Source organism: Balearica regulorum, chromosome 4 (genome assembly GCF_011004875.1).
Source record: "Balearica regulorum gibbericeps isolate bBalReg1 chromosome 4, bBalReg1.pri, whole genome shotgun sequence".
Lineage (NCBI taxonomy): Eukaryota > Metazoa > Chordata > Aves > Gruiformes > Gruidae > Balearica > Balearica regulorum.
Window position 1 is genome coordinate 3,227,018 of NC_046187.1, and position 14,148 is coordinate 3,241,165.

Genomic DNA, 14,148 nt, shown 5'->3' on the forward strand with positions numbered 1-14,148 from the left:
CTGAGGGAAAGGCAGAGGCTTGCTGTGTAGGATGCAGGCAGATCGTAGGAGCGATGCAGGATGGGAGGAGGCGTGTGGAAGTCCTGGGGTCCGGCGGATAAATGAGGACCTCCGGCAGGGCTGACAGGTAAACCCGCTGGGCAGAGCGGTAACGTTGGGAATCCCAAAATAGGAGTTGTCTGGGCAAGAGCCAGAAGTGTTGAGGTCAGGAACACTGCACTTAGAAGCTCTGAAACCAGTTCTTCAACTGAGAAAGCAGACTTCACTCTGACAGTGGAAAAAATTGGGCTTGACCTTGCCAGGGGAGGAGAAATTCAGGGGAAGCTTTCTTCGGTGTGTCTGGTGTAGGCAGTTTTGCATATGGACCTTGGCACGCTGTTTCAATTTCCAAAATAAGCCAGATTTTAAGAAAATACATAAAGTAGTTTTAAACTATAAATAAAACTCGAAGGAAAAAGAAAAAAAAAGAAGACTATGAGACTATGATTTTATGTGCAAGAATTTCCTTACCCTGATTGCTGTAGTTTCAGGTATGATGATAGCCTTGATATAATAGGTACTCTTCTGGATCTCTGTGTGGAAAAGCATTTAGTACTTCTTGGTACTAAATAGTCATGATGTCATATATGTATTGTTTATGGTCTCCTAATCCAGGATTTATTGTCCTGATCCTGTTCCAGAACTAGGGGCTTGAGTTGATTAAAAAAAATAAGATTCTTCAAAGCTTTTAAGCAAATTGATTTACTCTGGCTTGAAAATTCTCGTTTTCCCCAAATTTGTATTAGTCGGCGTGATCCTCATACTCATCCATGTAATATTTGGTGCTAGAAGGATTTTACAAATGGCACGTATTGCCATTGAAAAAACTCCTGCATTAGACTTTAATGTTAGAATATGGAAAATTACTCTTAGTTATACTTCGGTTACCTGCGGTTTTCCCGGCGCTATTCTGCACAAGCGCAATCAAACCCAAGCCAATCTGTTCATCGTTCCTACTGCCAGCTCGGTCCCCACGCCTGGCAATCCCCTGCCCTTCTGCACCTCCCTAATTACACGCTGAGCAGCGTTCCCTCGTTTGACGCTGTGATGAGCTCTCTTATCTCCCCCCTGCGATGCGAGGAAGGCTTGTTTGCCTGGTTTGCTCTCCCAGTGCTTTAGCGGTGATTTGGGAGGAGGGAAGCTGCCTGTCAAAACGGAAAGCAGCCTGACCTTACTGTTAAGAGGCTTTTTTTGATGTCTATCTGAATTTTCTCTTTAGCAAACTATGCGCTTTTCTATTTGTTTTAGTGATCAGGAACATGCAGAACCGACCTCTACCCTCCTCTTTGGAGCCTGTTATCTTGTTTTCCTTCGGTTTTCCCTTTCCAGACAGAACATCACCAATCACTAGTCTTTGCTCAAAGAAAAATAGCTTCCCCAGGGAGATATATTTTTACGCCAGTGCGACGATTGTCTTTATCACAGCAGAATGAGGTCATGGACCGGTGGTCCTCTGGAAGACCGCTGTGACTTTCAGGTCCTTTTCTGCAGAATTCTCCTCTAACTCGTCATTCCCTGTTTGCCTGGTTTGTTTTTCCTGCACTAGTGCAGAAACGTGTATTTGTCCTTACTAAATTACATTTCCAGCTCTCTTCTCTGGGGTAACAGGAACCTTTCAAATGGAGATCCTGTTGTGTGGTGTACTTGCAGACCGTCTTGTCGTAACTCTAGTACGAGCACTCTATTCCATTCTTCAAGTCATCGCTGAGCGTGTTGGATAACGCCTGCCAAAGACAGACCCCCGTGCAAAGCCACGCCAAATACGTCCCTCCTTTTTCTCATTGAACTGCTGTTAACTGTTCTCTGGGTGCCATTTTTTAATTATATGTCCCAAGATTGTTGATGGGAGTGCCGGAATATAATGCAAAGGAGTATTAAAACACTTGCTGCAACATATGTGACATATATCATATGACGTATGCAACTTAAATGACATTTATTGCCTGAGCAATCTTCTACGTTTGTAAATGCTGAGGGGGGGGTTGTAAAGACATCAGCTCTGCAATCAACTGTATTATCTAGCGACTGAAAAATGAGTTTTCATTTCATTAGGAAATTACTGGAATGTTTCCACAGCAAGTTTGCTGGAAAGAATAACGCTGGCTTCTCTGAAACAAGGTTCTTGGTTATCGCAGTATTAACGTTAATTCTGGCCGCTTGTGTAAATGCCTGAGCTTACCATTCATTGTGACAGCACACGAGATAAAAAAAAAAAAGGAAAAAAAAAAAGAAAAAAAAAAAAAAAAGAAAGAAAGAAATTGCATGTTTGAAGTCCGGTTTATGTTCTAGCTAAAAGTGCCATTCCAAGACAGAAGAATGTTTTCAGAAGTGTAGGTGATTATGTTCTCTTTACGTCACACAGTAAATCTGCAGAATATTAAAGAATTTTCTAAGGCCTTTTTAACGATCTTAAAAACTCTTAGAAGAAAGTTATTAATCAGGCAGACAGCTCACTTGCATGCCTTTCTTTCATAAGGATTTTTAGCTAATTAATTAAAATCATTTGCATTCAGGTATTTTAATGGGAAGAAAGGGCTTCTATTTCTAATGAATTTGCCTGTTGTTTGATTAACTTAGAAGAATTTTTTTAAATTGCTGTATTATCCAGAGCAGATTCTTTTAAGGATTCTAGGACATTTTAATGAATGTTTATAATTAAATGATAGATTAACTTACTGTATGGTCAGAACTGCAGTTGGTGCTTTGCAAGGTTGAGTTCCTTTATGTTTGATGATTTGGAATGTTTTATGTATTACAGAATTTTATGTAGTATGTTAAGCCTTTGTCATCTCCACTCAGCTTGTCGTGAGGTATGGACTTTAGGGTCTCCAGGGAATGATGTCTCTGGTTAAGTTAATGTAATAAATGGAGGAAACTCTTGCTTTCCTGTCAGCTTGCATAAAAGTTTATTGCCAGCTTTACAGTCCCTGAGCATTATCAGCACGGAATAGCTGTATTAATAATTAGCGTGTCTGTTGCTTCCCTAAAATATGTGTCAAAAGAAAGGGAGTGTGAAAGCACGTAGAGTTCTGTGGGTGTAAATGGAATTAAACGTTACCATATTAAGTTAAAAACCACAAAGTTGTTCTAGTTACATACTTAAAACATTTCAGTTAAAAAAGCATAAATGTATTTTTAGCCATGTATTTATTTCAGGTTCATTATTGTTGGTATACTCCGTTTCCTCATTGCAATATTTTCTCGTGTGCTCTTCCTAGAATGGCTTTACTCCTTTATACATGGCAGCTCAAGAGAACCACATCGAAGTGGTGAAATATCTCCTGGAGAATGGAGCCAACCAAAGCACAGCTACCGAGGTGAGATATATTGTTCTTTTTATTTTTACACCCGCTCTTATTTTCCTTTGCCTTTATATTCAGATCATTTAAAGTCAGAAGATTTTGCAAATGGAGCATTTTGAGAACCTTCACACTTTCATTTCAACGAGTTGCATTTATATGAATCGTAGCTTTTTTTTTTCCCCCCTATGTGCGCGGAAGACAAGGGTGAGCTGTTCTGGAAGTGGTGAAAAGTCAAGGGATGAAATCCAGCCTGATTGATTTGACAGCAAATTTTCCACTGACTTTAGCCAGCCCAGGATTTCCACCTTCAGTTTGTGCTTGTTTCTCCTATCCCCTTCCTGGAGGATTTTCTGAAAAATGAACGGGGCTTTGAAGGGAGGTCCCCAGGGCTGTGGAAATTACAGGAGGCCAAGGTGGTATTGTCAGGGGAATGGAGCGCATAGTAGATCCATCGTAGGCTTAGTGGAGAGGTACAACGCTTCATTTGAACAGATTTACGTCTCCGACAAAGCCCGTGAAAACTCGCGCACCTGGGGGTGCCATCACCTGGGAACAGGGCTATCTTTGTGCTGCTTTTTCATTTGCACTGTAAGATCTGGGCAAAAATCGGTGAATTATGACTATTATGGCACGTATCTCCCGCTCTTGGCTGCGTAAGGGGTCTTCTGGGGAAGGTGGTTTGGAGGCTTGCTTCACCTTCTTCCACAGCCAGCTGAATAGTGTGGAACTTAACACTAGCATAACTAGGAGTAGGAGGACTGTGTCCGGAGGGTGTGCGTGCGTAGTGTAAAATGGTATAAAAAACAATTCATATCAGCAGTTAGTTGTTGACGAGCTTCCTTTTAGATTGGGTGTTGAGATTTTATATGAGTTCAGAATGTTTTCTGCATGGAGAGGAGGAGTCAGAGACAGGCAAGCGCACGCACAAGAGTGATGAGTGGAGTAAGGTCTCGGTGGTGCTGAGTAAAGTCAGAGAGATGAGTCTACATCTCAAGAGGAACTGAATCGTAAGAACTTCCTTCTGCTGCAAATGAGAGGATTCGAGGGCCGTTGTGAAATCTCCGAGGTCCTGAGGACTCTGCTCATTCTGTTTCTGCCTCTAGTTCTCTTCATGCCACGCGTTCTTTCATCCCAAGCCAGGGGGGCGAGTGACCAGGCTCTGTGCTGCAAAGTGCGTTGGCTTTGTGTTTGTTCTACGGATGGGCCAGGTGACGTAGTGATAGGCAAGTTCCTCTCCGGTCAGAGGTTTTGCTTGTGTTTATTGCTTTTCCCTAGTCTGTTTGGAAATGTCCCCATTCTGGATTGCCTTTGGAAACAGATGAGTTTGAAACGGTGGTGCATTTATGCTCGCTTTCCTTTAAAGCCAGCTGCTGGTGTTAACAGCTGCTTTACTGTCCCGTCTTTCAGTGGATACTGTACCATTTGATGACAGCTCCTAAAATAATCCCCTCGTGGCCCGCACGTATGGCGATCGCGTTACGCGTCAGCTTTCCGAAATATGAAATCCCGTGGGATTGCCAGGCAACGTGGCAGAAACACAGTCGGTGCGAAGGAGCGGTGCCTCTCCAGGAGCCCGCCCCGGCCGCAGCCCCCAGGCACCTGCTCGCAGCCTTTTCCCAGCAGCGTTTACTGGCCGTGTGCTGGAAATTCATTCGTTAGTTTGCAGGAACCTTGAGGCCGAGATGGTTATAATTAATGTGGCCCTCTGCTTGAATGCAGACATCCAGGCGGTGCTGGAATTCACAGGGTAGTCTGTTGTTTTTTTTTTTTTTTAAAAAAAAAAAGGCAGAGGGGAGAAAAAAAAAAATCAAACACCCCTGAACCTGAGTCCAAGTCTGTCTTCTGCCATCAGAGAGGTCAGTTCTCACTTTTGTAAATAAAGGCTGTTTACCCCCTTATCGCGTAACTAGGTAAGTTTTGGGTTCAGGTCTTGCTGGGGCGATGGTTTCGGCGATTTCCAGCGTTACTGAAGGAGCCACCACCCGCTCTCCCACCTGCCCAGAGATAGTCCCATGAATGGAACGAAGCAACAGTCCATTAAATAAGGTGGGACAGCAGCCTGAACTGAGGCTGCTGCTGAAATACATGGAGAAGGACCTTCTGTTGGGCATGGAAGATGGGCTGTCCTCGTGCGGGGAAGTGGGGATGTGCAATGCCTTCTGCGAGCTGCGCTCAGCCATGTGCTTTCCAGAAGCAGTAGGAGAGGGAATGCAGAAAGAGTTGTGTCCTTTTCGAGAAGGATGGAAGGCAAAGTGGTGCAAATCAAATGGATGATCTTGGCTTTGAAACTTGCACTGCCGCTGGGTGTATTTCGTTTTCTCTTACGCTTATATACGTATATATATAAAATGAGAGTAAGGATGAGCTCAGTTTCCCGGGGCCTCTAATCTGGGATTTGTTCTCATGTTCCCAGAGGCGAAAGGCAAATGCATTAAGCCATTTCAACACCTAATGTACCCCCAATCTCAGAATTATCTTTACAGTTCAGCTGTTTCGTCAGCTGTTCACCCTTTCTTAATTCACTGTACAGAATTTAATCTCTATTACGGAAGCAAACCGTGGTAGTATCGCTGTTACAACACACCTACCCGCAGTTCTACGCAAAAGGGAATGAATGTTATTAGATTACTAAGGGGGAAAATTGCTTTGGCAATTCTTCAAATGTTTGTTTCAAGATATGTTAGCTCTCATTCCTTCCTAACTTGTCCTTTATTACTTTATCATCTTTCCATATTCCTATTCCAAATCGACCCCATCTCGTTCCGATGCATTTTACAATGCATCTAAATCGGTTTTCTCACTTTCTGGCTGTAATCCCCTCTTTACTTGTTCCTTCCAACCTAGACAAAGACGACCTTGGTTTACTCCCTTCCCTTTTCTTTTCTTTTGTTGCTTTTCACCATGCCTCCAGTCCCAGGCTGGGTTGCAGAGCTGCTCTGTTCCTCGTGGTTCAGCTGCCCTCCGGTCTAGCGTGGGGTTACAACTGCACATATGTGCTTGGGCAGCGTGCGAGAATGCACCTAGTTTTATAGTCAGAATAAAAGATATGGGAGCAGGCAGCACTTCAGCTGAGATGGGAATTTGTGAGCATGCGATGCATTTTAAAGCATTGGCAATCCAATCCGGGGCACATGTGGAGGAGTGAGACCGTTTGAAAATAATTTTTTAAAAAAAGCTAAAACTATGGATGAAAAGCAGAGAGATTTTTCTGACTTTGTTTTTCCCAAAAGTACAAATAATCTAATGTTTTCCTGCTTCAAATTAGAATAAATTCCTAAACATGATCTGGCTTTCTTGAGTCATAGCCCATGGGAAACAGAAGCAAATGCATCCCAAGATATGCTTTCTTTTTGCAGAGACGTGAGATATTCAGAAACGGGTTCCCTGTGTATTTTTCACATCTACTTTGTTCAGTGTTCACTAATCCTTACAAAAATATTGCTAAGGATACGCTTTGTGGCCCATTTTAAGGTGAGAAGTAATTAAGAGAGATGCTGTAGAATGATCCTCTGCTTGTACTTGACTTACAAAAAGACTTCTTTGAGGTGGAAAAAGCGTGCTTCTGACATGTTCGAAATCATATCTGGGTTAAAACGTTGTGCCTCTGGTGTCATTTCACTGCGAACGGTGGTAGAAAACAGCTGGTAACGTGCTTATCAAATTTCTACATGTGAACAGCGCGGCGCGCATCACTGAAGCTGCGCGTCCTGCAGCTTACTGACCACATCTCGTTTTCTTCTCTACCAGGACGGTTTCACTCCTCTAGCTGTCGCGTTGCAACAAGGACACAACCAAGCGGTGGCCATCCTCCTAGAAAATGACACCAAGGGGAAAGTGCGATTACCAGCTCTGCATATCGCCGCTAGAAAAGACGACACCAAATCGGCGGCGCTCTTGCTGCAGAACGACCACAACGCTGACGTGCAGTCCAAGGTAACGCCACGCTGCCGTAGAGGTAACAGGGTAGTCGCGTGGCTGAGAGCCGATGGGCGACAAACTTTGCTTCCTTCGTCTTAACGGTTAAAGGTAATTTCTTCCATGGGGAAAGATGAGTTGCTCAACCAGTATCACCAGTAATATATCTGCTTTTGCAGTGTTTAGCTACACGGTAATGACAAGCTACTCATTTTTCTGCTTTTTAGTTATCCCTCCCGTTTCGTTGGTAACCAGCTTTCTCTCATTATTTATAAACCAAAAGACACTGGAATGGAAGCAGAATCACTGCTTCCCTATTAAATAGGATACTGGTTTATTGCCCGTGGGAACGTAGGTTGTATTTAAAGTTAATGCATGCTTGAATGGCTTTTCCCATAATTAACAGCATAACTCATTCCAAAAAAGCAACATAGTTCTTCATTTTGCGGCCAGTCTTTAATATTGTTCCTCTTTTTCCCAAACCACGCTGCATCAGATGATGGTGAATAGGACGACTGAGGTACCGAGATCAAAAATTTTTAATTACTCTTTCTGTTACTTATAATTATTTTCTCTGCTCTGTGGCAATATTTCTTTATTATTTAGCACTAAAAGTGAAGATATGACTCTTTTTTAATACACAGAAATTTGTGACTCAGCAAACCTATTTTTGTTCATCCTTTGTCTTAGAATTTCTTTTTATTTGTGTCACTGTTGAAGTAAACTTTTGAGAATCCACATCAGTTCAAAGGAGTCTGAAGCAAGTAATGGAGCTAAGAGGATAAAGATGCTTTTCTAGGTCAATTTCATCAATTATGAAAATGCGCTCGCTTGGCATAACTAAATTAAGGTGTCTGGCTCAGCCAGAATAATGGTAAAATTCATTTTCCTTCTTTAACAATAGCAAATATAATCAAATCCTCCAAGGTAAAAACTTGTTCAGAGCGTCTGCTTATTATTACTGTTGTTCTTATTACGATCTTTTCAATAAAGTTTTGAGAAGTCCTTAAGGGATAGCATGCAATCAGAATTTACCTGCAGCAGATAATAATGATAATTTCTCATACGGATTCTGGAAATACCAACTCTCCAGGCCCTTCCACTAAAAGTTGTGGGTCTGATTGGCTAGAATTCTGATTTCCCCCCTAAAGATTATTGTCCCCTTTAGGAAAAAAGAATTATTTCCAAGAATGCCATCGTTATTTGAATGCAAGCTTTTAAATAATGGAGTTTTGTAGTTAGATGAGGGAATGAATTTTGAACGCGCCTGCGTGAAAGTGCTTCGCGCTTGGCGTGTGCGCGCGTGAGCAAGTTGCCACGAGGGAGCCGGCGGTGTGAATTGAAAGGGTGACGGCTTCTCTCTGGCATCTGCCCATGGGCATGGTCTTCACTTCTTCACCGGCCATCGCGTTACGTCTCCGTACCTTGCGTTTGGCACCAGGCAGACGCGTGTCCGCGAGAAGGTAGTTGCGAATATACTGTGCATTCGGTCTATAGCTTACCACAGGATCGTCTTCGCATGCCTAATATCCTCGGTAGACATTTCTGTAGTAATTCATCGCAGCAAGAAGACTATGAATTGAATGCGTTTGACTGTACTTTGACCAGGATTGCCTGTGGGCTGATAAGGGAGTAAATGGAATTAGGGTAAAACAGTGGGCTGCTTGCTGTAGCTTTTGGGAATAAAGTTGATTTCGGAGTGCAACATCTGCCTACTTTTCTTTATTCCATGGGTAGTTTAAAACGATGATTTGTACACCGAAAGAAATGAAACCTAGTTGAAAATACGGTATAGTCTAGAAGCCAAAAGACTTTCTCTCTCTCTAACTAACAGTAAGATCCCATCAAATCAGTGTAAAGCTCTTCAGGGAAACCTCAAAAGCAAGGTTCTTTCTACTTGATTTATTTATGAGACTAAAAGCTTGCTCTGTGTCCTAGTTTCTGAAAAATTCATCTTTTCTATGTTGTTGTCAAGCAATTCTAGATCTCATAGCATGTTTCCCCTTCTAGTGTTCAAGAGGCAATAAATAAATTGTGTTTTTTCTGATGTATAGATGACAAAGTTTCTTCTCATCTGTTGAGATCCAAATTGTTTATAAATATAAATAGTTATGATTGTTATGCCATGCTACTAAGTAGTTTCTCATGTATACCAAATTCTTGTGTTACATGTTGAATAACCACTGCTTTAAAAAAAAAAAAAAGGAAAAGAAAAAAAAAAGGAAAAGAAAAAAAAAAGAAGGAAATGTATCGTCAATATTCCTGATTCTAAGAGCAGTTAAGTAAGAGTCCAACAACTTTTGCGGCCATTTATCCAAAACCAGTAAACAGATGCAGCCCAAAAGACCCATGTTGCTTTCAAATTCTAAGGAAACTCCCTTTATTTTCTTGAAGAATGGCTAATATATTAATATTTTCTATGATAAAAGCTACTCTTCTTATTGGCCACTGATTCAGAAGACTGAATTGGAGAATGAGAGCTTTTGATAACCTCTCATATCAAAACTGGACTCTCTGCCTGAAAGGCTGTGCTATATTATAGGAGAACTGGGTAAACTCAGCATGATGCATTTGTTTGCCAAGTTCTAGTTAAGTTAATTATCTTGCATAAAATGATTTCTTTAATAAGGGCTATTTCCCTTTGTAGAGTGGCTTTACACCTTTGCATATAGCCGCGCACTACGGAAATGTCAACGTGGCAACGCTTCTGCTAAACCGAGGAGCTGCAGTCGATTTCACAGCAAGGGTATGGAGTAATTTCTCTTTCTTCTTAGTTGTGATGGCCTACAAAAGTGGGAGTGTTTGTGTAATTCCTAGTCGAGAGTAATTGGGGAGCAAAGTAATGCTGAAATTCTGTTGCGTTCGAAGATGTCTTTTTTGGGGTTTTGGCAGTAATTTTTATAAGGTTGCCTCCGGGCAATGCGCCAGAGTCCTTTGGAGTTGAGTAGCGACCAGTATTCCCAGTTGAAGGAAGTAGGCTCCTTTGACTAGCTCCCGAGAGCTGATATTCTCATAATGTGTCAGCTCACTTCAGCTTTTCCGTCAGTTAGGCATATTCCAGAAATATATACAGGATTCATTGGATTTTTCAGTACTCAGTATTCACTATACTACTTCACTTTGATATTTTCGCATATAAACATATTGTGAAAAAGCGAAGTAAGGTACATTGCCATTATAGAAATGCAACAATAAAAGTACTAATTAATCACGGCTACTCTTTTATGGTAAACAACTGCAGAGCTGCATAATATAGCCTCTTTGCTGTTGTACGTTACGTAGTTTGAAGCAGGGCGCCTGGTGCTGCGAAAACCTCTGGTAATCCGTTCCTCAGCGCAGCAACCGGATCACAACTTTTCTGTTTAATTTTGCCGGACAGGCTTTGCATTACTGTAGGGTTCTGCCTTTCCGAGTGGCTTCCTGCTGCTGCCGGTCTGGAATAGCAGCTCACCTTTATCTCTTCCCCTCGCCCGAAGCGTTTGCGAGGACTTTCAGCCTAAGCAGGACCCACTCCTTTACGCTCTTGGCATTACGCTAAGAAGGTTCCTTCGCGTAGGAGTCACGCGTTTGTGTGCTCTGTGTGCGTGGCAGTGATTTAAACGCGTCAGTGTGTCGTGAATATCGACTCGTCGGGACTCTGATATATGTCTGTTTATTTGTCTGACTCTGGAACCGTGATGTTTGCTGCTTTGGCAGATGCGCTGCTTCGTTTATTTAAAAAACCCAACAAAACCCCAAAGAATGAACAAAGATTCTTGCTTAGAAAGGAATTACTAACTCTAGCTTCTATGGTGTGTGCCTAGCTCTGATGCTCGAGTACCTTTTTTGTTTATCCTCTATGATGTGACGGTCTCAGTTTTGTGATCCGAACGCAAATTCACCACCATTGCACACCTTCAAATCCACCATGCTCATTGTTTGTTCTTTTCATGGTGTAGAATGGAATCACCCCACTGCATGTGGCTTCCAAAAGGGGAAACACAAACATGGTGAAGCTCTTGTTGGATCGCGGAGGGCAGATCGATGCCAAAACCAGGGTGAGTCTTTCTATTCCCTGAATATGATTGTTGTCCCTTCTTGGGGATGGATTGGGATTTTTTGCTTGCTTGTTTTTAGTTTGGGGTTTTTTGGTTTTGTTTTAAGCCAGAGACTGAGAACACCAAGATTCATAGGCTAGGAATTCAACTTCAGTAATTGTGTCTTTTTCCTCTGTTCTTAAAGCGAGACATTAGATGCGGCTGTTATAAATGACTCAAAAACCAACCAACCGACCAAAAAAACCCCATTCAGCTGACCACAGCTCCAAAAATGTTAAACACGTAACAAGTGTTCTCTTTTTGAAACATGGACCAAATTTAAATGGTGACTCCAAAAATAATTTATAAAGAAATGTTTTTGTACCTTCCCCCCCCCCACCCCAAATTCAAAATCCTACCTTTAGTTTTCAGATTGTTTCTTGTTTTATGTAGACTGTTTCCTATGGTATCAGACTAACGAAGGGCAGGTACTGGTGACAGTATGAGGCAGAAATACTATTTCCTTTAGTCTCCTGTATAATTGTACAAGAAAAAGCTGATGAAGCTGATCTTTTTGAGGAAATAAGCCTGTTAGTTGACACAAGAACACGCGTGCTGCACAGCAATGGGAAGTGGAGGGTCTGGACTCAGCTAAGCCTTTCAGTGCCCTGACTCCTGAATGTCTGTGCCTGTCGTAGTGTGCCTCGTGAAAACTGCCTGCAGTGGGCTGGCAGTCACTTTTTATTGTCACTGGTTTTGTCGCTTTTATCAGTTCTTGGGAACAAGCAACCTGTTCTGTGCCAGCAGCCACCCACCTCTTCCCAGACGAATGAGCGTTAGGTGACTCTGGCTTCCTCCTCCCAGTTGTCCCGTTGAAATGCCGCACCAATACCGTGCTCTTTATTTAGGGGCGATTTCATAGTCATTCAGGACAGAAGAAAAACCCATGAATTTGTATGGGCAGGGCTCATTAATTCGAACGGGATTTTGGAATCACCTAGGAAAATGTGGTCATTGATGCGAACTGGTCATTGATCTTGAAAGCTGCTGGTTTTTAAGCACTGATCTGCAAAATTATATCGGCAAGTAACAGAGGGTGTTTTAGAACACAGAGTTTAGAGCTGACATAGGAGATTTTGTTTAATAAGGTAGGAAGGTAGAGGATATTGCAGTCAACCACCTTTGTGGTTGCTTCAACCTCTGCAGTTACTTTGATATTAATCACATCAACCACGTGTTGCTTCATCAGCTGGGAAGACAATCGTGATTATCATGTAACTCTATACGTGATTATGATTTTGATTTCTGATTATTTATGAAGTGATGTCTTTCTTGCCTTTTTTTTTTAAAAAAAAAAAAAAAAACAAAACAACAAACCAACCCAAACTACTGATGATGGAAAATGCTGCCACTCGTGAAGTTGTGCAGTAAATCATCTCTGGTCAAATTTGCCACAATAAATGCCTTCAATCTTCACGGTAAAGTGGCATAAAATGATAATAGTATGCTGCAGTCAGGATATTCCACATATTCATAAGCGCAGTAGTCATACAGAAATGGTCCGTTTGGCCAGTGGAGTGACAGTATCGAGTTCACCTGTTTCCCGTTCAGTATTTAGATACTTGTTTTAGACAGGTTGGCACAGATGATTGTAAAGGACATCTTGGATTTTAAGAGGTCAGAGTGTATTCCCTTCCCCGCTCACCCACAAAGATTGATGTGCAGTTGTGAATGAAGCCGAAAGAACAGGACTTTGCCCAACGTAGGTGGAAGATGCTAATTTTAGAGCCTTCTCATTGTCTTGGCTTCCTGCCCTTTGTCAGCTGCTACATTAGCTCAAAACCCATCAGCACAAAGATATTGGTGAAAAACCCATGAAGGTATCCTAAAGCACATGTTGCCCCAATTTGCACGGGCTCAGCAACTTCCTCTTGCTTTCATCTTCTGCCTTCTCCCCGCTCGACGGCGCACGGTGGTGGTCGGCTGTCTGTACTTCACAGTGGGGAAGATTCCAGAGCTTTGGTGGTTTTGCTGTCAGCGTCTCCGTGGTGTGATCTTTGTCTTCGTGCCAGCTGTTTATGTCGTCTCGGTGTCTTTTTTTTTTTTTTCTTTTCCCTTTGCTTTGTCCGCATGCCTTGCGCGCTTTGCTATGGCCGTGAGTATGTAGGGTATTGAAGAGGTAGGTTGCGTGTTGCATGCCGTGTGTACGTGTGTGGTGTACTTTAAAGGACAGAGTTCTGCCTCCTCCACCTCGGTACTAACATGCTTGCCTTTCCATATTCGCCTTTTCATTTCTCCTGAGGAACACCTGCACTCTTCCAGTAGATCGGATTCACTGAAAAACAGTGGCATTAAATATTTTGTTGCCGGATAGCTTTTTTTCTTGGTCTCCATACCGCATCAAAATAAGCTCGTTAGTTAAAAAAAGTCCTCATTGCTTTCCTTCAGTTTATTTTTAACTTGCTCTATTACTTGACATCTGATGATGCATAAATTAAGATGCAAAACCTTATTTCAACGGATTTTAAATGAGCCTCAGTACTTTAATTTTGCAGAGTTCATCTGTGAAATCTTTTTATGTTTGAAAATGTTCCATTGGAATGGTCCATTAGGAGCCCCTGTATTGTCTAAAAAAAAAAAAAAAATAAAAATTAGAATGTTTGTTCTTCAAAGGGAGTAAATTATGAATGTGTCCTACTGTTCTGTAGTTAAGGCTGCATGTCAGAGGAATTATGTATTTTTATTTTCTATACAGTTCATAATGTGTTTGCTGAAATTTTATGGCATTTCCCACTAGAGTATAAAGATGTAGAATTGTAAGTAAATCTTCTGCTACACTTATATAAGTTAAAAAAATATTTTACTTAAATGTTTTT

The 14,148-nt window shown here is 41.9% G+C and overlaps 1 protein-coding gene across 20 annotated transcripts in view; it reads left to right on the plus strand.

Moving 5' to 3' along the window:
• Positions 1-14,148, plus strand: part of ANK2 (ankyrin 2) — a 343,812-nt gene that overhangs the window by 222,420 nt on the left and 107,244 nt on the right. For 18 of the 20 annotated variants that reach the window (XM_075750956.1, XM_075750954.1, XM_075750938.1 and 15 more), the window contains 5 exons: positions 3,258-3,356; positions 7,089-7,274; positions 7,753-7,776; positions 9,904-10,002; positions 11,195-11,293. In XM_075750956.1, the coding sequence (XP_075607071.1) occupies positions 3,258-3,356; positions 7,089-7,274; positions 7,753-7,776; positions 9,904-10,002; positions 11,195-11,293 (507 nt within the window). The remainder of the gene's footprint in view (positions 1-3,257; positions 3,357-7,088; positions 7,275-7,752; positions 7,777-9,903; positions 10,003-11,194; positions 11,294-14,148) is intronic. The other 2 variants (XM_075750947.1, XM_075750950.1) reach the window with 1 other exon arrangement.